We start from the raw sequence: 26,189 nt of genomic DNA, 5'->3' as shown, positions 1-26,189 counted from the left end.
CCTAGGACTGGGCTGCTGGGTAAGCTGGAAGCTCCCGAAAACAAACATCCTTGGTATTATCCTGAAGATCCCCTCGCTTCTCGGCTTCATGAACCCTGTGGCGGTTCATGGACAGTATTTAATAGTATTCTCACTCTCCCTGGGGGGGTGGGGGGAAGTTCAGTTCAGTTACCTTACAGTAGTGCTGAAAGGAGACCACTTGGGGTCAAATCCTTACACTGCTACTTCCTAACTATGTCTTTGGGCAAATCACCCAGGGCTTTAGCTTTCTCATCCTTAAAATGGGTATAATAAAATACATACTAAGCACAGAGTCTGGCACACGGTGTTAGCTATTATTATGTGACTATTATCACTACTCCCCGAAGCTTGCTACGAGGGGCTTCTAGACCTTCATGTTCTCGAGGCAGAGAATGGACTCAGAGGCCGGCAGCCTCCCTCGTCTGCTTGTGATTCTTTATTCACAGCTGTATCTTCTAAAAGGGCACGTTTCTATATTTATCACTCTTCTTTGAACAAGAACTCTAAGTTCCTTACAGGCAGCAGTTTCTTAGACTCTAGATGTTGGGGGATATTCTTGATCTCTGTTTACTGTGAGAGGAATAGCTGTGAGCACGTGCAAGGTCTCTGTGTTAGCTCGTCTTTACCAGAGACCACGATGTTCCTGGGAGGCTGGGGCTGGAACGCAGATGCCGCCACCAGGGGCAGCGCTCCCACCAACTGCCGTGGCCATTTGCTCTAAATGATGAAGGTCCTTGGCATTGAGGCAAATAGTTGGTCCTCTACAAAAGGGGGAATCTTTTTTTTTTTTTTCCTTTTGAATAGGTCAGCTATTTCCCCTGCAACCTTCTTTCTGCTCAGTGGATCCTTTCTCCATGGACAAAGGAGTTAAATGTCACCCAAGTTCATACCTAAATTAACATGGGTTTGAAGAGGTCCCTGGGTAGCTCTTAATCTGCCACCAAAAACAGGCCTAAAAGAATACTTATTGCAGCAACCGCTTACAGAGGTGAAAAATGTTAGGTGTGCACCTTGAGGAAATCCAAATAATGAGACGGAACCCTTTGTGTGTTCTGCACCCGTGTGGACACAAAACCAGGGTGGCAGTGGGGTTTGATGGAAAAGGCCCAGGTCTGCAGCTGGAGGCATCCAGGAGGGACCTCCAGCCCTGCCACTCCACTCTGTCCACGGACAATGAAGTTAGCCCCTCTGTGCCTCAGTTTCCCCACGTGCACAATGGGGATGCTGCCTACCCCAGTGAAGCCAAGGCCCACAGAGGTCCTGGCACAGTGCCTGGTATGGGACAGATTCCTACTCCTGTGATTCTCAAGCATAAATAGCCTCCTCCTCTACCTGGGAATCTTATTTATGTGCAGATTCTGCCCCAGGCCAGCTGGAGCAGTGGAGACTGCAGCCTTCTAACAGCTCCCTGGTGATGCTTAGGCCAGCTCCCTGGACCACACGCTGAGGAGCCTGCTAAGAGACTAGAAGCTCCACTCGGGTGGGGGTGGCCGTGTCCTCCCATGGATGGTTCTATTATGTGTCAGAGTGAGTCTGTGGGGGCGCCTCAGCTCGGGTTACCCACCTGCACTCCCTCTGTGTTAGTGGTTGGGGAAGAAGCACACCATATCCATGTGGTGGCTCTGGTGACCTCAGAGTGATGTGTTTAACCACTCTGTAGCATTCTGCTCGCCCTCTCAGCAGCAAGTGCCAGGGCATGGTGAGGGGGGTGAGGCGGGAGCAGGATGAGCACTCACACAGGACGGAAGGAGGCTGCCATCCAAAAGAGGTCTGGGCGCCAAGCATCCTTGGGGCTCATGGAAGCCGATGGAGCATTTATGACCCCCTGCCTCTGCTCCCCCCAGAACCGTAAGTCGCTTGGCTGTGCCGAGACACTGTGACGGCAGTAACGTTTCTACCTCTTCTGACTTCTTCGGGTTCAGAGAGCGTGGTGTTTTGCAAACCTGACTGCTCATCAGGATTCTCCAGAGTGTAACACATCAAAATAAAAATTCCTGGACCTCAACAGAGATTAGAAATTCTCAAGTGGGGGTGAGTTTGCCCCCAGAGGACATTTGGCGATGTCTGAAGACATTTGTGGTTTTCCTAACTGGAGTGTGTGGCTAGATCTAGTGGCTGGAACCCAAGGATGCAGACTCATACCCAACAACGCACAGGACAGCGCCCCACAACAGAGAACTATCCAGCTACCATGTTCGGAGGGCTGAGGTTGAGAAACTCTGCCCTGGGTACACTCAACTTGGAACCCAGAAATGTATTTTTACTGAATATTTCAGGGGATTCTAACTGAAAAGCAGTAGAGAGAAATGGATTTGGAAACATACATAGCCCTATGGGACCTCGAGTTTTTTTACCTTTCTATGCCTCAGTTTCTCTATCTCTAAAATAGGTTACTGATAATATTATCTTGGGATGCCTGGGTGGCTCAGTCAAGCGTCTGACTTCGGCTCAGGTCATGATCTTGCAGGTCATGGGTTTGAGTCTGCTGTCGGGCCAGAGCCTGGGGCCTGCTTCGGATTCTGGGTCTCCCTCTGTCTCTCTCTCTGCCCCTCCCCTCCCCCCTCAAAAATAAACAAACATTAAAAATTTTTTTTAAAAAGCCAATAATCCACTCTCTGTGTGTCACACAAGGTTGATGTGGGGTTTATGAGTCAATACAGGCCAAGTGGCTAAAACTGTTGTGGCCTGGGGGGTAAGTGATCAAAACCCGGTGGCCACAGTTGATGTTGTCACTGTTACTACGGACACCCAGGTCTGGAAACCGCAAGATGAGAAGACTCGCAGGCCCGGCCTCAGAGGCCTGTGGACGTGTGCCGGGAGGGCGTGGGCCAGGGGCTGGCAGGGGCCCCGGTGGGCTCACCTGGAAACGGTGGAAATCCTGCGGCTTGAAGTCGTTGGGGGAGCAGCCGCACCAGTCCACGATGTGCTTGTACTGGCACTTACAGCCCAGCTTGCGGTTCCAGTTGGTGATGCGCAGGTTGTTGTCCACCATGGTGTCGCAGTGGGGGCTGTTCTCCAGGACGGTGTGGAAGAAGGACTGCGGGGAGACAGGGACCAGCCTGAGACCTCCTCCAGCCTCCCTCGAGTGGGCTGAGGTGGTGGTGGTGGTGGGGCCTCCCTTCCTCCAGGACCACCTGACTGCGCAGGGACTCCCCTCTCCTGGACACTCATTGGGTCTCTCTGCAAATGGGGTCAGCTGCCAGCTTGGTCCAATTCAGGCTACACAGGATGTTTTGTCCAAGTGGCTTCATTCTGTTTGCAAGTCTAACGCTCTGAGTGTTTCTCTAAACTGTCTTTCCCCAGCAGTCTACAATCTGATTGCAAGACGTTTCCTATTGTTCACGACATCTCTGTCTGCCCGGCAGAGAGGAAAAGTCCCTCAGGTTATGTCAACTCATGGGTACCAGAGGAAACGTGGTGACAATTTTCCAGAAAACCTTGGGCCAAAAGGCCTCCTGCTTTGCAAATAGTCAGATCTGAAACCAAGGGGATTTCTGTCTGAGATATCTAGAGAACAAGGACTGATGCTCTAGAATTTCACCCCTTGGTAAAAGAAGCCAGATTCAGGGATGTTTCAGTCCCAGGCCCCCCTCCTCCTGCCTCAGCCACACGGGTGTGGCTACAACACAGGGAGGGGTGGGGCAGGGCTGCTCGCTGTCCATGGTGCTGAAACAGGCTCCATTAGTTTCTTGTAATCCAATAACTCTTGGCCAACCTCTCCTAGGAATCTGAGAAGGAAGCAATCAATACTGAGAGTGAAGAAAGAGACCAGAGAGAGAGAGAGAGAGGAGGGGGGAGGAGGGACAGGGAGGGAGGGATGGAGGGAGAGAGGGAGAGAGACAGACAGACAGACAGGCAGACTTCCGTTTGGACACTGTTTTATAACAACCCCAGATACCAGGCAGATACATTCTCCCTGCTCTCTGCTCCCTAGGGGGAAGATGTTGGGGTACACATGTCTGCCTCTAATAAATTTATAGCTCAGCCTTTAGATTTACTCTAAACTGTTTTCCTAGAGGTGGTCTGGGAGAAGGGAGGGCAAGGTATGGATCCTGGAGTGTTAAGTACCTGTGTGTGCTGGGGCGGGGTTGAGATAGAGCCAGCATCATGAACGGCATCTTGATTAAAACAACCAGAGCCTCCAAACAGTCCCTTCTCAAGCGGGGGATGGGCAAAATGAGGCTCCACCCACGAACTCCAGCTGCCCTGTGCTGCTAAATGACATATGCCCATGAACCTGGATTTTAAGCTTAAATTGTCTACAAGCCCACAGAGGCACATATTCTCCATCAAACAGTGGGGAGAAGTTCCCAATTACCAATTACCCTATGTCCTTTCATAATGATACAGAAATTCCCCGAAGATAATGGATGAGGAGGTTATCGACATTGAGAGAAAAGGTGATTTTCGCTGAAAAAGGATTAAAAGCTGATTACCTAATGTGTGTGCAGAATAGTAAAACCTGGCCCAGTGATGACAAGCCCATCATCCCTCTGGAGTGACGTGGGCAGTCAACCCTATCAGCTTGGCACTGCTCCAGATGTTGGTGAGGGATGTGGAAACCATCAAATGAGATACGTTGTCTTGTCTGACCTAGACACACAGCCTGAGCCTGAGGCACAGCCAGGAAGAAATGGTAGACCACTCACGAGAGGTGTCATGGGCTCAACAGAAGGGCAACCAGCTCTGGAGTTTCCTGAAGTCAGAAATTAGGAGGAAAGGGAACTGGAGGCCAGAGAGCTGAATCAAGAACCCCCCAGTCAGGTCTGATAAGAAGGCTGCTGGCAACATTCAGAACTGTGTCCACCCCCCCCCCCCCCCCAAATTTCAGATGGAGCTGGCACTGTTTCAGAACAGGCTGCAATTGTACACAACCAGGCTTCTGAAATGGACTGCATGTTTGCATCTCCTCCAAAATCCATAGGTTGAAATCCTAGCCCCACAATGTGATGGTCTTAGGAGGTAGGGGACTTTGGGAGGTGATTAGGCCAGGAGGGTGGAGCCCTCATGAATGGTATTAGTGCCCTGATAAAAGGGACCCCAGAGAGCTCCCATGCCCCTTCTGGGATTGAGCACAATGAAAACTGTCAGTATGTAATCTGCAACCCAGAAAAGGGCCCTTGCTAGAACCTGACCATTCTGACACCCCAATCTCAGACTTCCAGCCTCCAGAACCGTGACAAGTACATTTTTGTCGTTTAAAAGCCACCTAGTCTATTGTATTTTGTTATAGCAGTCTGAACTAAGACACCTTCCCCTCACTGAGGTCTGAAAAGTGGTGACAGGCTCCCTGGAGCTTCCAGAAGCTGTCAGGAAATGTTGAGTCCCAATGGCTGTCAATGCAGGAGCTAGTACAGGTCCAGCAGAAGCCCTGGCTCTTTGTCTTTGAGATCACTGGAATTTCTATTGTGACCGATGAGGCCAACACTAATGTCTATCATGATATGATTAAAAAAATAAAAAAAAAACCCTCAATATTGAAAAAGGGATTCTTCATGTTGAAAAAGTGGTTATTACATGATTGATGACTGTAGAGGATCTCTCAAAAGTTGATGTGGGTGTGTCCTGAAAGAGCCGGCATATACAGTTGTGAGGGTTACACACTGCACAACCCTAGTGGGACACCATCAACACTGTCCGTCTGAGAGGTTTCAATTTTTTTTTTTTTAAGTTTTCTGGAAAATGGCAGTGAAGGGTCTTGTTCTATCAAAATCAGTATATTGTGATGATTTTACGACCAATGGGAGCCAAGTGTCTTAAGGAAGAGCTGCCTTTTCTACTTTGCACAAATATGCTGTGTGGACTGCTAGTGGCCGTGTTGTATGCCTGTCTATTCCATACCAGAGGCCGGCTATGACAGCAAGGACCCTGGTGGCGGATGCAGTTCTCCAACTTCTTCTGGATGTTTGCAGGACTATGTATTGGACCCAGCATTGCTTTGCAAAACCTTCGGCAAAAATTCAGCATCTGCTTTGTTCCAAAGGCTAGAGCTGGCTCTTACCTTGCTGAGGAACTTTTCCCTAGACACTCACCTCAGCAGGAAGCAGGGTATAGGAGTAAAATTGCTTCATTTTGGTCACCAGATCATCTGTGGAGAACGTCACATACTCCACAAACTTCCGGTTCAGCAAGAACCAATCCGAGCCTCCATCCACAGCAATGCCCTCTGGGATTCGCCGGTCCCCTAGGCGCCACATGTGGGCGTCACACTCCAGGAAGAGTCGGTCCAGACCCTGTTTTCGGATGAACCTGTGAAAGCCAAAGTAGCCCTTAGCCCAGAGGTGCACAGAATCCAAATGAAATAGCACAGTCATGTCAATAAAAGCATGTATTGACACTTACTGTGTGCCAAGTATTTTTTTTAATGTTTATTTATTTGAGAGAGAGGGAGAGAACAAGTGGGGCAAGAGGCAGAGAGAGAGAGAGGGAGAGAGAGAATCTGAAGCAGGCTCCACGCTGTCAGTACAGAGCCGATGTGGGGCTCAAACTCATGAACTGTGAGATCACGAACTGAGCTGAAACTAAGAGTCGGACGCTTAACTGACCGAGCTACCCAGGCACTGCTACTGTGTGCCAAGTACTGAGCCAGGGGCTCTGTGTGTAGTTTGCCACTTGATCTACACAAGTGAGACAGGTCCCTATGTCCCCATGAGGTAAGCACTGTCAATATTCCCATTTTATGGGTGAGGATGCTGAAGCTTAGAAGGTTTAGGGGGCTTGCCCACTACAAGTAGATGGCAACAATCATCTGTTATATCCACTTCTTCCCTACGGAACTTTTGAAATCGCCTTTTCGTGCCATGAATGCCTTAGCACTTTGGTGAATACAGCCTATGGATGCTCATCTTGGAATAATGCTCTTAAAGGTATACCTTAAATATGTAGTATTAAAAATATTACAAAACCCCAGTTATGATGTAATTCATATGGTTTTAGATTCACACAAGAAAGACAGGATTACAAAATATTTTTCAAAACACCAAATTTGTGTGTGTTTCTTTTGTAACACATGAGATAGCAAGCTCTTGTGGCAGGTCTAACAACTGTTGTAATTTTGCAGAAGAGGGGAGCATAAATGATACTTAGAGGTATACGCATCAATCACAGTGATATGAAAATACGTGATTCCTTACAGTTACCGCGAATACTGTTGTGGTTTGTTACCTCCATTTAGCTGGATTTCAATTAGAGTTCAGTGAAAATAAAGATCACTTTCTTCCCAGCCAAAGTTGTGGGCCCCTAGAATTCTATCGGAGGACCCCAGATTAAGAACTCCTGCTCTGGAGTGTATACATATTTGGGATTTGCAAGGTGGGCAGAGCAGAGAGGAAGGGAAAGAGAGAGGGGGAGAGGGGGAGGGAGGGAGGGAAAGAAAGAGGGAGGGACAGTCTTGATGACTATGCTTGAGACCCTGGATCCCACTGTGCCTGACTCACCCGGACTCCTCAGTAACGTGCTTAGGGCATTTTGAAATGGGATTCTGTCATTTGCCGTTGAAAAAGTCCTATACATTCCTGAACAACTTAAACTTTTATCACTACCATGATGGATGTGAATCATCTCAGTCCCTAGAGAAAGCAGATAGCCATGGACGTGGCACATATATACCCCTCTTCCACTATGCCAGTCTGCACCTCCATCATGTGTCTTAGAGGCCTTTGAACCTGCATGTCTTCAGATTAGAGTTACCAGTCCCCCACCAGGTAGATGCTATTATCATTAGAACTGACTCTGGATTCCTCCTTTCTGCTTTCCTCACAGTTCCTAGGACAGTGCAAGGCAGTGACTCGGGAAAGATCTACCGTGATGCCCAGACTTCAGGGTATAAAAGCTGCAGATAGTTCCATTGTGCTGGACGTGCTGAATTCTACAAAGAATCCCTCCCAGTGTGTCCTCCCAAATCCACTAGCATCCACTGGAGGGAAGTGTGTGGAACCTCACTAATAAATCCATATCCCCAATACTTTCCTCCTGCTTAAGGAGAGAACCTGCCCATAGATACTGGTCACTCACTGAGCATCATGATCAGTAATTCAGCATTCAGTAATCCACTGAATTCTTAGCAAAACTGATGACTGTATTAAAAATGTTGATGACTTCATTTTTTAATATAATTTATTGCCAAGTTAGCTAACATACCATGTGTGCAATGTGCTCTTGGCCTAGGGTGTAGATTCCCATGATGCATCGTTTACATACAACACCCAGTGCTTGTCCCAACCAGTGCCCTCCTCAATGCCCGTCACCCATTTCCCCCTCCCCTCCCACCATCAACCTTCAGTTTGTTCTCTGTATTTAAGAGTCTCTTATGGTTTGCCTCTGTCTCTGTTTGAAAGTATTTTTTCCTCTTCTCTTCCCCCATGGTCTTCTGTTAATTTTCTCAAATTCCACATATGAGCAAAAACATCTGTCTTCTCTGACTTCACTTAGCATAATACCCTCCAGTTCCATCCATGTTGTTGCAAATGGCAAGATTTAATTGTTTCTCATTGCTGAGTAGTACTCCATTGTATATATAAACCATATCTTCTTTATGTTGCTGACTTATTCTGCTGAAATGTGCTTTCTATCTACATGGTGGTGCAGCTCTACCAGTAACGAGTTGAGTGACTTTGGAAAGTGATGACCCTGAGTCTTAGTTTCCCTTTTGGTAACATGACTTTGGAAAGTGATGACCAAAGTTGGGCTAGGTCTGGATTGTAATATTAAATGCCTACAGGAGTCAGACGGATAATGGAAGCATCTGAGGCAGGCTGGGTAGAAGACCACAGGGTTGGTGGAGTCAGCAAAGTAGAGAAGGCAGTTTTTGAAAAGCGCTCAAATTCATTTAAAAAAAAAAAAGGTGCTCTGATTAAATAGAACATATCCCTAGCCTTGAAGCCAGCACATGGGCCGTCAGTCATATGGGTTAGGTAATCATAAGGTACTTCCCAGCTGTGACATTCTCTAAGTCACTCTGTTATATCCAGGAAGAGGGGGTGGGGCAGGCATTCCAGACAGATACATGGGATCCCAGAGAAGGCTGACAAATTTTCCACAGACACACAGAGGATACAAGCCAACCAGAAGACCCAGGTATCCCTCCCAGGTATCCTTCCTAACACGTTTCCAAGTGCAAATCCACGCTGTCAGCAAAGCCACGTTCTCTCTGGGAGTCACTCGAAGGTTTTCCAATATACTTACCGTATCACTCCACTGACACAAAACTCGGCTCTAACTGGGTCCATTAAAGGAAGCGCCTGAGTTTAGGAAAATAAAATCCTACCTCAGCTCTGTCTGGTGCTAATTATATAATAATATTAAATTGCAGACACTTAACCCTGCTTAAACCTTTGAATTTTAGGTAACTTCCACGAGAACTTATGTGGTAGCCAAGACTAACTCACCCAGAGAAAGAAAGAAACAAAATTCAGGTGTTGAGGACATGCAAAAGTTTTCTTTCCATAGGCCAGCCTTTTAATTTTGTGTTCCATTATGTGGGAGAATAGCATCGTCTTGCAATTTTAATGTGATGTCCCAGACCATAATATCCAAATACAATATTTATGCAGTAATCTCCAAAATGAAATATTCATGGGGTGGGAGATTGGTTGCTATATTTACTTGCATTTGAAAACTGATAAGCTGCAAATGCATGCTTCGGTTAATTATGAGTAAATAGAGACAAACAATCCCCCCAGGTCTCAGTTCCTGGGTTAAGAGGGGCATCTGGACTGGGATAAAGCAGCAGAGGCCCAGAGTCTGGGTATTTAGCAGGGGAAAGGAATCAACTGCTTGGACAGTGATTTGGATTCTGTTTTCTACCCTATGCATTTGCCATCTCTTAAAAAAGGGAATGGCTGGAAATCAAGGTAAGTAGGCAAATACCTGGGTGTGCCTTTTCATAAATGTTGGTTCAGCAGTCAAGGGTGTGTGATTCTCTACCTGAGGGGTGGAGACTAGATTTATTTAAGCACTGGGCCAAGCACACAGAAGATGACCAAAGACACTCTCTTATATTTAGTTTCATTTCCAGATGATTTGATTATGTGAGGGCAACCGAGTCAACAGGTGGAATTCAGAGCAGACAAAAAAAGGATCTGGGTACTAATGATGACTCTATCTTCGCAGATGGGGAGATATGGGGTTGGCTTGACTCTCTGGAATGCCAGTTTCCTCATCTGGAAGATGAGTTCCATGACACCTGTGCTGACACCCTCCTGAATCAGTTGTGAAAGGCTGACAAATGAGGTTTACAAAGGTCCTTGCTAAGTATTCAGTAAGCACTATTCATTCCAGCAATGGATTGAGCCAGTCATTACACAGTGAACCATTCTTACATAGCAATTATACCCTCCCAGAATCCCTCACATCTGTGACCACCATTTCATGCTTTATTTTTCTCCATAGAACTTAAAAATTTGTACCACTGTATACAAGGTATTTATTTAGCTTACTGTCTCCTTACTAGATGTAAGTCCCAAGAAGGCAGAGAGTTTTTTGCCTGTTTTTGTTCAAAGCTGTATCCTTAGTGCCTAGACTAGTACCTAGCATACAGTTGGTGCTCAATAAGTATTTATTGAGCCAATGAATAAAGGGAGGAGTAAAAGCCATGAAATTGTTCAATAAGGAAGTAGCAGCCCTTAACCGGGTATCTGATTCTTCTAACAAACTGAGACACAAAGGAACTCAATCCAAGAAGGTTAAGGGCATTCCCCAAAGTCACACAGCTAACAGTCCTGGACTCGAATCCAGGTCTGGATGAATCCATGCAAGCTCTTAACTGCTCTGTCCTGATTGCCAGGGTCCTTGTAAAAGGATCCAAAGGGAGGATCTGAGAATTTTCACTACCTCAAAAAGACCCGGTGCTGAAATGAGAAAACTGACAGAAAAGGGTTCATTGTTGGTCTTGGAAGAGCTCCCTGCCAGACGTCACAAAGACTTCTGTCTTCAGAACAGACTACCTGAGGGCAAACATGGAATCAATTGCATTTGGTTTTACCTCCCAGGATTTCAGGGAGGGGTGGTTTGCCTTCCAGGGACTTTCTCTACTGGCACAATATGGAACAAAGTCATAACTAAATGGATTCTACTGAGATGTCATAGGGACCAAGTTCTACTCAGCTGAGCATCAAAGGAAATTGGATGGAAGGGGACAGGGGTCCTCATTCTCATCCGTGTGTGAAAAGGTCAGTTAAGAAACCTTCTGTAGCCTTTGAACATGATCTCAGAAAAGGCAGACAATGAAGGTCTCTTAATTCAGTTAATTCCCTGGCTACAGTCTTGGCATATTCATTGAGTGTGGAATTATTCCAGAACTGTCTCGTCCTATAATGAGTTTGAAAAGGAAGAACTCTGCTCCTCAGATTTTACAGCGTGTCTGAGTAAGAAGGAATCTTAGCAATCAGTTAATATAATTAATTCTATAGATTGAAAAAAAACCCCAACACACTGAGAGGATGTATGATTCAAAGACATCCAAAGTCACATAGCCTAGGAAAAAAATCTCCCCTTCTTCTCTTTTCCTGTCCAGTGATCTGTCACTGAATCCAGATTACTCCTTTAGCCTAAATACAACCTAAGCATTTTAGTTAAAAAATAAAGTCATGGAACAAAGCACGAAAGCCCACAGTGTATGAACTCAGCCAGCTATGTGAATGTGCTGACACGTAACAGCTGTATAATGCAGGGGCCAAGCTTTGGACTACACAATTCACGTGCTGGGTAGGCCACCAACCTTGGACGACCTGAACACGTAACTTCACATGGAAAATGGTGATGATAATAACGCTTCAGAGGGCTAGTGCAAAAGTTTAAATGAGATTATACATAGAAACGGCTTAGGGTAGTGCTCAACACACTGTAAGTGCTCCATAAATATTCACCAAGATGCTTAATATTTTTCCTTCATCAAGCTACAAATTTAAATTTTCTATCTCTCCTCTTCTCTCTCCTGTGATTTGGTAGACAGGAATGGGCAGGGCACCTCCAGAACTAATTACACACCTCTATGTCCAGAAAAGCAATGATATTTCAGCACCAAGGACAGAAGCCCAGAGCCCCACACAAACCGTGAACTTCATCTCCTGTGATTATTTTAATAAGCAATGCCCATGGTTGTGGTAGTGGAGGTGACAAGGGTCATGGGCACCTTTCTAATTCTGTCCGAGCAGTATGAATACATCATCTTTTCATGCTACCAGTCAGCAAGGATTCAGCTCATTGGGACCTAGTCTGGCAGCTCCACAGGGACCCTACTGGCTGTTTCTTTCAGGCCCAGGCTGGATTGTCCCCTTTCCTGACCTAGGCTGGGGTCAACTGTTATGCCTCTACTCTGAAGTACCTGGAAGAACAGGGGGCTTGGAGCATTCACTCGTTCAGCAGCTCCAGATAGCATCTTCACTACCCCAGGTCTGTGTGCTGAGAATCTGGTTGTGAACAAGATGGACATCATCCCTACCCTTCTCCATCTTCCAGGGAGAGACATAAAAAATAGAATAACATCTACCATTTATTGAGCACCTGCTACTTTCCAGATCCCATTCCTCACACTAAATCCATATTCTCTCATTTAGTCTTTACTACAACCCTATGAAGGTTCATTTTACAAATGAAGGAACAGAGACACGGAGAGGCTAAGTAATTTCCCCAGAGCCATACAGCTGGTTAGTGCCAAGGGTGCGATTCTAACCTTAGCCGTCAGGCTCTGGATCCCACACTTTTCGCCACTGAGCTATAATCCTGCTCTTAATAACTAAGTAAGTAGACACAAAGAGCCACAAAACACATTAATATGTAATTAGATGTTTGTAATAAGTGCTATATAGAAAAACTCAAGGGCGCAGTGGCAGAAAATAAAGAGACAGAGATGTCATTAGTGAAGATTGTTGGGGAAGGGCTTCACTGACGAGGTGGCATTGAAGCTTCACGTCAAGGATGAGGAGGAATCAGTCATCTGAAGATCTGGAGGCAAGAGCTTTACTGGGGACCAAAACAGCATGTGCAAGAACTCAAATGAATGGAAAGAAGTCAAGGTGGCTGGAGTGAGAGCCTTGCTGACACATCTGAGCAGGTCAACTGCGAGAGAGGCAGACCCTACCTGATTGGTGGGGGGAATGCATCATCTACCTGGATATGGCAGGAAGCCCCACAGTGAACATGCTGAGGGAATCAGCGTGATACAGAGGCTAGGACTACAGACGCTGGGGCCAGATTTCCTGGGTTCTAGTCAGCCTCCCCACTTATAATCTGTGTGTTTAACTTAGCTAGCCTCTGGGCTCCCATCTGAAAACTGAGCCTGATAGGACTGCATTTCCATCATGGGGTAGTTTTGAGACTTGCAAGAAATAACCTCACTAAGGCATTTAGGACAGTCCCCGGCACACAGGAAACCCTTCACATGTGACTGTTACTACTGCCTTGTGCGAAGAAAGTGGACTTGTGTTTGATATCTAAGGGTGGGAGAAAAAAGAAGACTGAGAAGAGATGCCAAGTCAGGGGCCCAAATCCTGGGACCCAGAATCCCCTGACTTGGTAGCCATATGGTCTTCATGGTGCTTGGTGCCCAATCAGCTTCTACTTCCAAGAGACTAAAGGTCCACTGAAGGCTAAGTGGTTTTCCACAATTTTTCACACATTTTAAAAAACAGTGTTTACAGCCTTTTGTTCTGTTTATAAATGTAATGCACGTCCTTCATGGAAAACTTAGAACAGAAAGAGAAAGCAAAGAAAAAAAAAATCAAAGTCCACCTCTCAGAGATGACACCCTGAACATACTTTTGTCCTAGTCTTTTGTCTAACTTCGATGTATATTGTTTTGGAAAAAGAAAAGTTCCCAAGTTGACCTCAAAACGCATGTGGGGGCCAAGAAAGGAGATGCATACACAGCTTTGTGTGGGTGCTGGTGCAACGCAAAGCTTTATTTTGACATGCCTGCTATAATTGGATTAAATACAGTGAACATTCAAACAGTGATAAATGCACTGGTTGGGTTTAAGAAAAGCAAAGGGGAAATGCAATCTGCTTTCCCCATTGGAAATGAGATATTAATTATCTCCTCACATCAATCATGGTGCTATAAGACAGCTGGGGAAAGAGCCCATCTCTTGATAAGCAAGTTGGCACCAAAGGGCCTCCTGAGCACAGATTTGCTTGGAGGAGGTTCCTGGCCAGGCTCTCAATGGATCTGCCAACTATTGGCTAAACAGTTGCCTGTTTATACATCAAGGGAGGTGTGGGTCTGAAGATGAGTTCAATGTCAGAGAGAAAGGGCTGCTGAAGCTGCTTGGCTGTCATTCTGGTGCCCAGTCGGGGGGAGTGCTGTTTAGAGCAGGTGGGGTCCAGACCTGACAGCTGGAAGAAACTTGCTGATGTCACTTCCAACCTCAGGGCTGGGACCCCTCCTGGTTTCCTACTGGTCTAGCCTTCTTACCCGTCAAATGCTAGTTTCCATAAGAATTGGAGGAGTGCTTGCAAAATGTTAATCATATGTATGCCATTTTCAAGATTCTTCTCCATCATCACTGTCACTAAGTTGACACGCCCAACTAATTGTTCCAAGAGTTTATCCCTATATTCTCCCATTGAATTCTTCTAACAACTCTGACACACAGGTGCTTGATGTCACTCAGCCAAGGTCATACACCTAGAATCCAGAGTGTGGATTCCTACCTGCTGTGCCAAGTGCTTTATGTATAGCACTTACAGGAAAGCTCCCTTAATAATTTTCTCTAAATCAACTTTGAATAGCTTCAACGGTGTTTTTGTTTTTTTTTTAAACCGAGTCTTATTCTCAGCATAACTTCTATGAAACCATGGGGCAGACGGCTAATTCTATCAATTGTTGTTGATACACTTGCGATCAGTACCTAGCTTTCCCAGCACTCCTGTCTGTGAAGTACCTGAATCCACCTCTCACGCTACGGGTGGATGGGGAACACACTTTGGGAGACGCCGACTCGAGAAAGGAGGGGAAGAACCTGATCTTTTCCTCTCCTGATCATTTCAACAATACTTCTGCTTAAAGTTAGCAGGATTCTGCTCTTTCAGTTGTACGCCCCAAAGGCAAAACTGCAGGTCCTGTCAGATGTGGTCATGAATCACGGCGTGATAAAATCAGGCCTTAAAAGCCAGACCGAGCCATGTTCCAGTCCCAGCTCTGTGGTCTGCTCGCTGTGGAACCTTAAGCAAGTAAAATCAACTCTGTAAGCCTCAGCTGTACTCATCTCGAAGATCTCACTTGCCAAGTGAGGTGGGAATGAGACAACACACCAGAAAGTGCGTGGTTCAGGGCCTTCCCAGGGTCAGGGAGGACACTCCGTCCTCCACAATGCCCATCTCCCTATTCACATTTTATAAAGATGAGGAAACAGAGGCTTGGAGAGTCAAAGCCATCTGTTGAAGTCCTATGGCCATCACATGAGCAAGCCAGCATTTCAACACAGGTGCCAGGCCTCCAATGTTCATGTACCTGCCCCTGTACCACAATGTGTCCCTGGGCTCAGCATGGGGGCCTGTGGACCTTGGATCAGCAAGAGAGCTCAGATGGACTGAGGCAGACAAAGTGTCAGAGGAAACCCTATTCTGGCTGGTGGAAAGGATCTTCCCTTTCTAGCCCCTATCAGACCACCCCCCCCCCCCGCCGGCCCCCCGCAACAATCAGGTTGCAGACATTTGGTAAACTTCTCCAATGCTCCCTGAACAGAAGCCAGGAGTTCCAGGATAACTGCAAGGACCTATTTAGTCTGCAAGGACATATTTAGTCCCTCAGTGAGCTTTAGGACACCTGCTTCTGCTCACCCTACAGAGGCTAACTGGGAAAACAGTAACTGTGCTGCGTGCCTTTCGTTGCATCGACTTTATTTTTGGAGGAAAGCAAGGAGAAATGGTGAACACAACACTCCCCTTCATTTAATTACAGGAACAGTCAGGACCAATTTGGCAGCTATTAAAATATTAGTTTGCCTTTATGCCATCCCTGCGGAGCAGGAGCTGGGAATCCACACTGGCTGCCAAGGGCTGAAGATGGGGACAGAAGGTCAACACTGCTATTAGGAGCCACGTGGAACTAAATACCGAGGCACCCTGTGGCCTATTTTGTATCTTACTGCTTGTTTTTGGTCCCTCCACATTGTTTGATCTTTTAAACTCTTTGCCTTTGTCACAATGTCTTTTATAAGGGCTGGTCCAGGAGCAGAGAGCATCAGAAGGAGACGTGCCTTCGGAGACCATCTTATTCATCCACTTTTCTTTTTTCAAAGGGAGAAAGTGAAGCCCAGAGAAGCAGAGTCGCTGCCTGAAAGCCACCCAGCATCCTGGGTGAAAGCAGGCCCAGAATACAGACAGGCTGCATCATACAAGGGTTATGAGCTTGGGCTCTGGGGACACAGGCACCTGGGCCGGAGTCCTAGCACTGCTGTAACTATGTAGGCTTCACCAAATTACTTCACCTGAGTCTCAGTTTCCCCGTCTCTAAAACGAAGCTACTAAGTCACCATTGGAGCCAGAAAATCCAACAACACAAAGGAAAATAGAACTAAACAAGGGAGTCAAAAAGTACACACTTGAGGTGTGAAATAAATACATGCTGGGGGGAGGTGATGTATAGCCAATAATACTGTATTGTGTATTTGGAAGTTGCTCAGAGAGTAAATCTTAGATGTTCTCATCAACAAGAAAAAAAATGTAACCATGTGGGGTGACAGATGTCAACTAGACTTAGTATGATCATTTTGCAATATATACAAATAACGAATCATTAGGTCATACACCTGAAACTAACATAATGTTATATGTCAATTACATCTCAATTAAAAAAATAAAAAGATCCCCCTCAGTGAACTACTTGGCTATTTAATGTGTTTATTTTACTTTAACCCGCTCCAGGAATAGTAAATAATTAAATGTCCCCCCCCCCAATAAAAAGGAAAAGAAAAGAATGGAGTCTAGGTGTGATTAAAGCATTTGAACTGCTTGATTTAGCCATATCTGAAGTCAGAGATCAAGGTTTTCCTTCCATTAACTTCCTTTACCCACTTAGTCTAGTTTAAGCTGGGTTTCTGTCATCTGCCACCAAGGGTCCTTTATAAACACATCACCCGTGCAGGGTCTGAAGCCTAGCCATGCCCAGCTCTGTGCGATGGGGAGGGGACAACAGAAGACGCACAGTGGCTAGGGTTACTCATCAGCAGGTGAGGCCCCAGCTGACAGAGAGGAGAGAGTGGCAGGTATTGGCTCATTTTACTATGAAATTAATACTACATTACTGCCCTTCATTCATTCAAGTAAGAGAAAACCAGCCAAGGGCTCATTCCTGGGTAGTGGAATGTGGGAGCTTTTCTGTTCGGAGATCCTTGGGTTTTAGTTTTATAGCAGGAAGTGCCAACAACATCTTAGCCGGAAACTTTATGTTGTTCTGTGCCATGTGGGTATTACCTGTCAGCTACTGACGCACATCCACCAGACAGGTATTCACACACCCAGCGGGGTAACTCTGGCCCAAACACCATCTGTTTATTTCTCCCACCACAATATTTTCATCCTACACTTATCATAGCCATGACATCACCATCATCATCACCACCATCACATAGGGCATCTACTATATGGTGGATGCTTTATATGCAGCATCTCATTTAATCCTCTCAACCCCAAGAGTGTAGATCTATTGTTATTTCCACTATAAAGGTAAGGGAACAGGCTCAGAGAGGTTACAACACCTGTCCAATGCAACATAGCTAGGACATGGCAGAGCAGGACTCTGATCCAGGAAGTAAAACCTCAAGGCCCACGCTTTTAACCTCTGTGCTACATACCCAGTCCCAAGCACTGGGCCTAGAAATAGGGGACAGAGAATAAATACCAACTAGGCAGGAATAATAATACCAGGGTGGATAATAATTCAGACACAAGTCTATCAAATTACAATGGGCTCCTTTCTGATGAAACAGCTTTGCACAAAACACATATTACAAGGTTACCTGGAGGTAACCTAAGGGCCTAGACACTAACACCTGGGCCAGTTTTGATAACTAACACCTGAATGAAATCTTCTTCAGCTCCACCTTGCTCCCATGGGCTTTGGGGTCAGAGAACTGGGTTCAAATTCTAACACTTACCAGTTGTGTAACCTTGGGAAAACCATTTAGACTCCCCCAAACCCCTTTCGTCTCCTGACAAATGGGGATAATGATTCTTATTTTGCATTGAGGGGCCCTAAGAATGAAATTGGATCCCACAGGGAAAAGGTCAGCGGAGCAAGGGCACTTATTAGGAACACATCACACAGTGGCTGTAATTCTTGATCTACCCAGGCCTCTCTCCCTTTAGTGGTGGGAACATGCTCACACTAATCTGTAAATCATGCTGATTTACAGAGCATCCTCAAGTCTGGGGGCTCCTTCTAAATGTAAAAAATGCAGGCTGTCAGTAGGATGGGAACAAGCTATAAACAGCTGGATGAAATCAGAGTTAGAATTTAGGCAATGACACAACAAAGGATTCTGGGGTTACATCTGGAGAGCTCAGGAGATGGAGCTCAAGGCTACCTTCTGGTCCCCCCCCTCCAACCCCCCCCCTCCCGCCGTAGGTAACTCGGTAAACTGAGTTACAGAGCCAGCCAGAGGGCAGGTCAGTCAGCAGTTGCACAGAACGCCTGAAGCAGACTACAAACTGAGATGCCAGTGGGGGCCAGGTAGGGAAGGGGCACAGGAGAGGACAGGAGAACACGGGCTTTGTCTATGACCCAGGTGATAGCCTCCAATGAGAAACCTGAGGCCCAGAGTCAGTGGACCTTTGGATCTTTTAAGATGAGCTGGATGTGCCTGGGAAACATTGCTATTTTTAAATGGGGCTATTCATTTTCAAATGGAGCACTTGAACTAAAACAAAACAAAACCAACACAAGAGCCAAACCAAAGAAAACACATTAACGAGCTAAAATTATCCCATGTGCTGCCAGGTTACGGTCTGAGTTCAAAGCTAGAAAAAGCTGCCAGCATGTCAGTGATCTGGGCTGGTTTTTTTTTAATGGTGTTTGCCATCAGGACGGTGAGGCCTATCATGTGATCTCCCCTAAAGGGGGCGCTTGAGACTGAATCCCTCGTGTAGCTGATCTCTGGCCACAGAGATATTGACTCTGCTGAAAGTGGGACTGCAGCATGCTATTTGTGGATCCAGATTGGGCTTCTTGGTGCCTTGAATCCCCGCCAATGTCTTGGGCAGCAAGAGTGAGGCACTGGTGAGGGCAAAGGGTGGGAATCAGGATATATGAGCTCAACTCCATGCTGGAATGAGACTCTTTTTCACCAGGAAGTAAGTTCCATGAGAATGAGGATTTTGTCTTGTTCAGCTCTAGAAGGGTGCCTGGCACATGCTTGGCACTGAGTGAGTGTTTGCTGAATGGCTGACCCAATGAATGATCTGGGGCCATCACTTAAATTATGGGGCTCAGTCATCCCACCAATAAAGTGGGAATGAACAATGGCTGCCCTACTTACCTCAAAGTGTTGCCATAATGAGATAATGGACCCAGGAAAGTGCTCAGTGTGTTGTGTGTGTGTGTGTGGGGGGGGGTGCGTAAAGGGCTATTACGAGAAGAGATGTATTTACTATTATCCCTGTCCTTGGCTGACGGGAAAGACCGCTGCAGACCCGACATGGAAGGGGCAGGGGCCCACCCGAGCCATGCCTTCCTCCTGTCCTCTACTTTCCTCTAGGCTAGCCTCAAAGGAAGCCCCAAAGTGATCACTCAGATTTTCATTTCCATTTTGCACATGGGTAGGGGGAGGATGTGCTACCTTGCATTGTCCCGGCCGTGTGACTTCAGGAAATTCATATCTCGGTATCGGGAGAGAAATGCCACCAGCTGGTCATTCGTCCTGTGGAAACAAACCAAGAGGAAGGTCAGGGTCCTCCAGAGACCATGGACACTTTCTGAGTCTTGGCTTCCTTCGTGGTCACAGAAATAAGGTCCATACAGGCTAATAAAGCATCTTCTTTCGTGGGTCACCACCCTAGGCTTACCACACTACATTAAAAGGGGATATTGGCATGTTTGTATCCTACCTATCCTATAGCCTGTACACTCTTTGAGTATAAGCATACTACCTTAGCTGTTCTGGAATCTCCAGTGCTCAGCACTGGGCGTGGCAAACAGTAAGTCATTAGTGTGTAGCTCAATGCGATACACAGCAATCTCAGGGTCTTTGCATGTGCTGTCCTTGGGAAATTCTGCCTTGTATCTTTCCACGTCTGGCTTGCTGTTATCATCCAGGTCTCCTTTCAAATGTAACCTCTTCAGAGACGCCTTTTCTGGCCACCCAACCTAATGTGGCATCAGCCCCCCCCACCCCCATCTTTATCATATCCCTTTATTTCCATTACTATTTTATTGTCACCTGCAAATGTTAAACTTGTTTATGTTATGATGTAAGCTCCATCAGGACAGAACCTAGTGGGACTTGCTCCTCACTAGCACATGGTAGGAGCTACATTAATGGTTGCTGGATGAATGAATACTAAGTCCTTGAATAACCAGTGGGCTACCAATTGAGAGAGCTTTAAAAAATATGAACTGCGATCGAAACAGATGACGTCGTTCCTAGTATTGTTATCCCAAATTTATCGCCATCAATCTCGGTGCAGGCAGTGTAGTCACAGCTAATCAGCTTGTGCATACAGCTGTGACAGTATTTTAAAAGGCAGTCACACGGGTCTCCATCTGCCAGAAATGCAGTCGCCTCTTCTGCTGAATAAACCCAAACAGGTAAATGGTGCTGAAGTGACAGCTCCTTTATCATCTGCTCTGCTCAGGAATTTTTACTTAGAAGGAAAGGGTTAACCATTGTTTCAAAGTGGGAGACGAGATGGAGGCGGTGGAAAGGAAGGACACTCGTGGAACCGAAAGGAGGCTCTCAGAACTTTGGGGGGCAGGTAGGTGCCTTAGAAAGCAATGCCTGGGCTCTAGAAGCAGAAAGGTCTAGAGGCAGATCCCAGCTCCACTCCTGACCCAAGGGTGAGTGATTTAACATCTGGGTGGTAGGCTTCTCTGAACCCCCCTGACTGCCCAGCAGACAGTAGGCTCTCAGTACATATATAACGAATGGAAAGCTGGGAATATTTAAAGGGCATATAGTAGGTGCGCAATAAATGCAAAGTGCTTTGCTCCTTCCACCTGCCACCATCTGGTCTAAGCAGCCCCCACGCCTCACTCCTCTTCATTTCCCTGCAACTCCCTGCAGCCGCACCACTGCAAGCCCCTATTCTGTGATTGGATGATGCATGCTGACCAACTCATAATTCCAGTGGAGGGGGCACAAAGCAGTCAAGGGACGCTGCAGTGAAAACGAGCCCTGCTGGTGTCCCATCCTATTACTGAAATGAACACCAATACAGAGGCGGCCATTCTGGCGGTAGCAGAGAGACCCCCGTCCACACTGAGGTAAATCCGATAGGAACACGCAAGCCAAGCCCTGCTGAGGCACACAGAGGGAAATTCCAGGGACGCAGCCAAATGGCTAACCCCACGCATCTGCAAAACGGTGCATCTGGTGTGTGGACAATCCTGCCCACATGCTCCAAGGTAAAGCCCACGTGTGCCTCATACCAAGTTACAGACAGCCATGGGCAAAGGGCCTCCCGAAGTTGCGGGGAGAGGTGGGAACAAGATCAGCCCATAAAAAAAAAAAATGAAAGCAAGCTCTCTTTCCAAACCCTAAAGAGGCCCATTCCATCTCCGTGTCTCAGCAGTTCCTGTTTACCAACCCCCTTGCCACTCTGGGACAGTTCATTATCGTAGTCCTGATGAATACGGGGACAAGTTAACCTCTGAATGGGTCCCTGGCAGCAGGAATAATAAATAGGGCCTCTCAGCGGCCTCAGAGGGAGGATTGAAGGGGCCGGGCCGGGGCTCCTGGGCCCCCATGCGAGAAGCCTCAGGCCTCCCAGGGTCAGTGGCTGCAGCTCCATTTGGCAACCCCAGAAAGCGCCTTTCAGGGCCCTGAGCTGGGGCCATTTTCACATTTACCGCTTCACCGAGTCCCCATCTGACGGGGATGAATAGGCATTTAGCGAATTTACTTAGCGATGCTTCCACATGAAATCGTCTCAAAAGATGACATCTTGGGGGAGGGAGGGCGGCTGGGGAGGGGGCTGCGGATTCCAGGCCCAGAGCCCGGGGAGGGAGAATGCGGGGGTGGGGTGGGGTGGGGGGGTAAGGCTGCCTTTCAAAGCAAAGTGCTGTGTGCCTGGCTTGGCTGGACTGGCGGGGTCGAGGGGACCCCTAACTCCCCCTCCCTGGGCTCCCTCCACCGGCCCCCTCACTCTCCCTCTCTCTCAGAGTAAAAAGCTTGCTCTGCACACTGAAACCAGTCTCCCAGCCCTTCTTCAAGGGGACACGCAATTCGGCTGGGGCCCAACTTTTCCTATCACTGCTTTCCAACGCCTGTCTATAATTGCCTACATAATATTTAGTTCTCCTCAGATAATTAACAGCTTGCGATCTGTTGACATTTTACCCAGTTCCAGCCTCTCTCTCTCTTCCTCATTCCCCACCACATACGTTTCTCACTCTTCCTCTTCTGGTGGAGTCATGTGCCAAGTGGCTCCCACCACTCATCACTTGTGCCTGTCCCTACCTTTTGTGAAAACCATTAGGAGACATGTTTCTTCGTCCACAGCCACTCCTCTGTGACCGTGACTCTGGGCCCCTCACTGGCAGCCTTCGTGGCCACTGGGATGTCTTTGTGGAAATACGTAAATAAGTAAATGTTAAAATAAGTGATTTATTTTAATAAATAGGTCATTTATTTCAATTAATAAATTGGCTATAATATAAACAAACTTATTGGAACCATGTGAAAATCTCTGTTGAAATGAGGGAATAAGTGAATGATAGATAAGCTCCAAACATTACAAAAATTTAAAAAAAGGGGCTGCCTGGGTGGCTCAGTTGGGTAAGTGTCTGACTTCGGCTCGGGTCATGATCTCATGGCTCATGAGTTCGAGCCTCGGGTCGGGCTCTGTGCTGACAGCTCAAAGCTTGGAGCCTGCTTTGGATTCTGTGTCTCCCTCTCCCTCTGCCCCTCCCCTGCTCACGCTCTGTCTCTCTCTCTCAAATATAAACATTAAATTTTTTTTTTCAAATAAGCTCTAAACCATGACCATTTATGAAACTGTCCACCATGCCCCAGACCCTGGAGCAGATGTTTGCCACATTTTACTGCATTTAATATTCACAAAGACTCTATAAGATGCTAGTTTCATTCCCAATTTGCAGATGGGCAACTGAGACTCAAAAATTGCCGCTTAGTGAAGCACAGCGTCAGGATTAGAATCTGAATCCAGATGTCAGAGAGTGTCATGCCCTTTGCTACTAGACTGTTTGCATAAATGAATGAGTGAATGAATGAATGAAGGAAGGAATGAACAAATGAGTAAATGAATGAATGAATGAATAAATGAATGAATGAGTCAACGAGTGAATGAATGAGTGAACAAATGAACAAGTGAATGAATGAGTTCCATGCCAGGTGTAGGTGCTCAAATGCCCCCCTATTCAGAGCCTGGTCTTTGGATGAACGGCCTCCGTCCACTGTTACTAGAAATGCAGTAACTCAGGCTCCACCTCGGACCTACTGAGTCAAATTCTGCATTCTAACAGGATTCCCAGGGGATGCGTGTGCCCTTTAAAGTTTAAGAAGGGCTGCTTTAAGTGAAGCATGAATATGGTAGTTAATTCTCTTCCTCTTTTCCTTCTTCATCTTTTCCCTAAGGCCTGCTCCTGAAAGCCTGGACTTGCAGCAAGTTACTTTCGTCTCAGTAAGCCTCAGGTGTTGGGAGTATTAAATAAAATAATGCCTGAAGATCTGTGCCGTAGCACCGGGCATATAGTAAGCCCTTGATAAATGTTAGCTGTTATTTAATAGTATTATTATTGCCATCTTGAATATCAGAAGCTTAAGACATTTTGAACTGGAGACAGCAGTATAATGACCCAGCCAGATTTGAACTTGGAAAGCTTTCTGTGCTTAAGCCCCAGGGGATGCCCTGTGGAGCATGGTTTGGGAAATGCCCCATCGAACGGACCTGTCTCCTCTCCCGGCTGGTGTGAGAGTTAGGAACTGGCTCCCGGGGGGCCACCTCGACACTGTGTGTCTAAGATGCATAATGGTTCTGGGCACGAGGACTTGGGGGGAGGAGGACAGCTCAGCTCTCAGGTCCCTCTAGTACCCAGGAGCCCGGTCACAGCCGAGCCTGCCTGCTGGCAGCCTGAAACAGGGCAAGGAGGGAACGGGGACCTTCTCAGCCTCCACTTGGAAAGAGCACAACACAGAGCCAGCCCTCAACTGCTCTACGTTCCTCCTGCCCACCAGGCTGTGGCCCAGAACCCCCTTCTCTGATACAGGATGCTGAGAAGAATCTGCCAGAGGTACTCCCGACTACCGGCAAGGCAAAAGCTAAGCACAGAGTTTTTGTGAATGTCAGGACTCAAGACTTCCACCCGCTGATGCTGCCGGGTGTGTGCAGACCCCAGGGGCACCAGATCCAGGCCTCGTGGATGCGGCGGGTGGGCCATGTGAGGATCAGAAATGTGTGTGGGTGGCAGGGGGTGGAGAACCAGGGCACTGGGCAAGCCGAGCATGCTAAGGGTGGAGACACCTTCAATGTGAGCTCAGAATAAACACACCGTGTTTCCCCAGCTTCCACTGCTCTATCATCTGCACGGTTCTTTCAGACACATGTTCAATTTAACGTTCAATTCAATAGCGCTTCAGCTTTACCCTATGTGACAATATCTGCAGTATGTGATGTACTTTTTTTTTTTTTTTTACAAATCTTAAATTCTGGTAAAATACACCTAACAGAAAATCTGCCGTCTTAACCATTTTTACATGTTAAAGTTCAGTCGTATTAAGTACCTTCGTACTGCTCTGCAACCATCAACCACCATACCCCTCCAGAATGCTTTGTATCTGGCAAAGCTGAAACCCTGTACCCATGAAAACAAGAACTCTCCATTTCCCCCTCCCCCAGCCGCTGGCAGCCCCCGTTCTGCTTCCTGTCTCCGTGAACACATTCATAGAGGAGTCAAACTCCAGGAACCTCCTATAAGGGGGATCATACAGTACTTGTCTTTTTGCGACTGGCTATTTTTCCCCTTAGCACAATGTTCTGAAGGGATACCCATGTCATAACATGTGTATTTCTGTTTCGAGGCTGAGTGATTCCGATACACCATTTTTATGTTTTTTTTCCCCCGTTACACATGAAAAACAATAATGACTACGTATCTGGGTACCTCCTAAAGCACCTGGGCCACCAGGGGCATATGGAGAGCAGTCAGCTGTCCCGGTTTGTCCAGCCCTGAGAGGGGATCCAGGACATAGATGTTTCAGTTTTAAAATCAGATGGTCCTGGGACACCTGAGTGTCTCAGGCACTTAAGCGTCCAATTATTGATTTCGTCTCAGGTCATGAACTCACGTTGGAGCCCTGCATCGGGCTCTGCGCTGGTCATGGAGCCTGCTTGGGACTCTCTCTCTCTCCCTCTCTCCCTCTCTCTCTCTCTCTCCCTCCCTCCCTCCCTCTTTCTCTGCCCCTTCCCTGCTCATGCGCACATGTGCACTCTCTCTCTCTCTCAAAAGATTAAATAAATATCAGATGGTCCTGGCGAACCAACTTGAGCTGGTGGCATACACGTCTGCTGAGAGCCATGTGACCCCAGAAAAACGTCATACTCGTCCTTTTCTGAGGAGCCCAAGAGTGCAGAAAACCATGCTGGGGGAAGCACGTAACCCTTCCCTATGCTTCTGAAATTACCATCCTACAGCTTAGCCCACAGCAAGACAGACCAATTAATGGCAAGAACAACAGAAAGAACAGCATCTAACACTTGAGGGCCTGCAGTGGGGACCACTCTCCGCAGCACTCTGCATCTGTTAACCCACTTAGTGCTCACGGCACCCCTATGAAGCAGGTGCTGGGACACTCACAGCCCTTGTTATTACAAAAAGGGGAGCGTGTGTGTCCATGGCTTTTTAATGTAAGGATCTATCATGCTGATCTGTCTAATCGGCACATAAAGTAGACTTCATCCTTCTAAGGGCGACACAGAATCTCATGGAAGGGACACAGCCAGTCTCCTAGCGATGGACATTTATGTTGTTTGCTTCCCTTACAGATACCGCTCCT

At 47.0% G+C, this 26,189-nt stretch overlaps 1 protein-coding gene across 1 annotated transcript in view; it reads right to left on the bottom strand.

Moving 5' to 3' along the window:
* The window catches only part of XYLT1 (xylosyltransferase 1), a 232,915-nt gene that overhangs the window by 31,607 nt on the left and 175,119 nt on the right, over positions 1–26,189 (bottom strand). Inside the window, exons 6-8 of the mRNA XM_049639366.1 lie at positions 19,797–19,877; positions 6,054–6,270; positions 2,882–3,058 (exon numbers count right to left, since the gene is read on the bottom strand). Coding sequence (XP_049495323.1) covers positions 2,882–3,058; positions 6,054–6,270; positions 19,797–19,877 — 475 coding nt within the window. The remainder of the gene's footprint in view (positions 1–2,881; positions 3,059–6,053; positions 6,271–19,796; positions 19,878–26,189) is intronic.

The sequence above is a fragment of the Panthera uncia genome, chromosome E3 (assembly GCF_023721935.1).
Source record: "Panthera uncia isolate 11264 chromosome E3, Puncia_PCG_1.0, whole genome shotgun sequence".
Classification (NCBI taxonomy): domain Eukaryota; kingdom Metazoa; phylum Chordata; class Mammalia; order Carnivora; family Felidae; genus Panthera; species Panthera uncia.
This window is presented reverse-complemented; position numbering and strand designations above follow the sequence as displayed.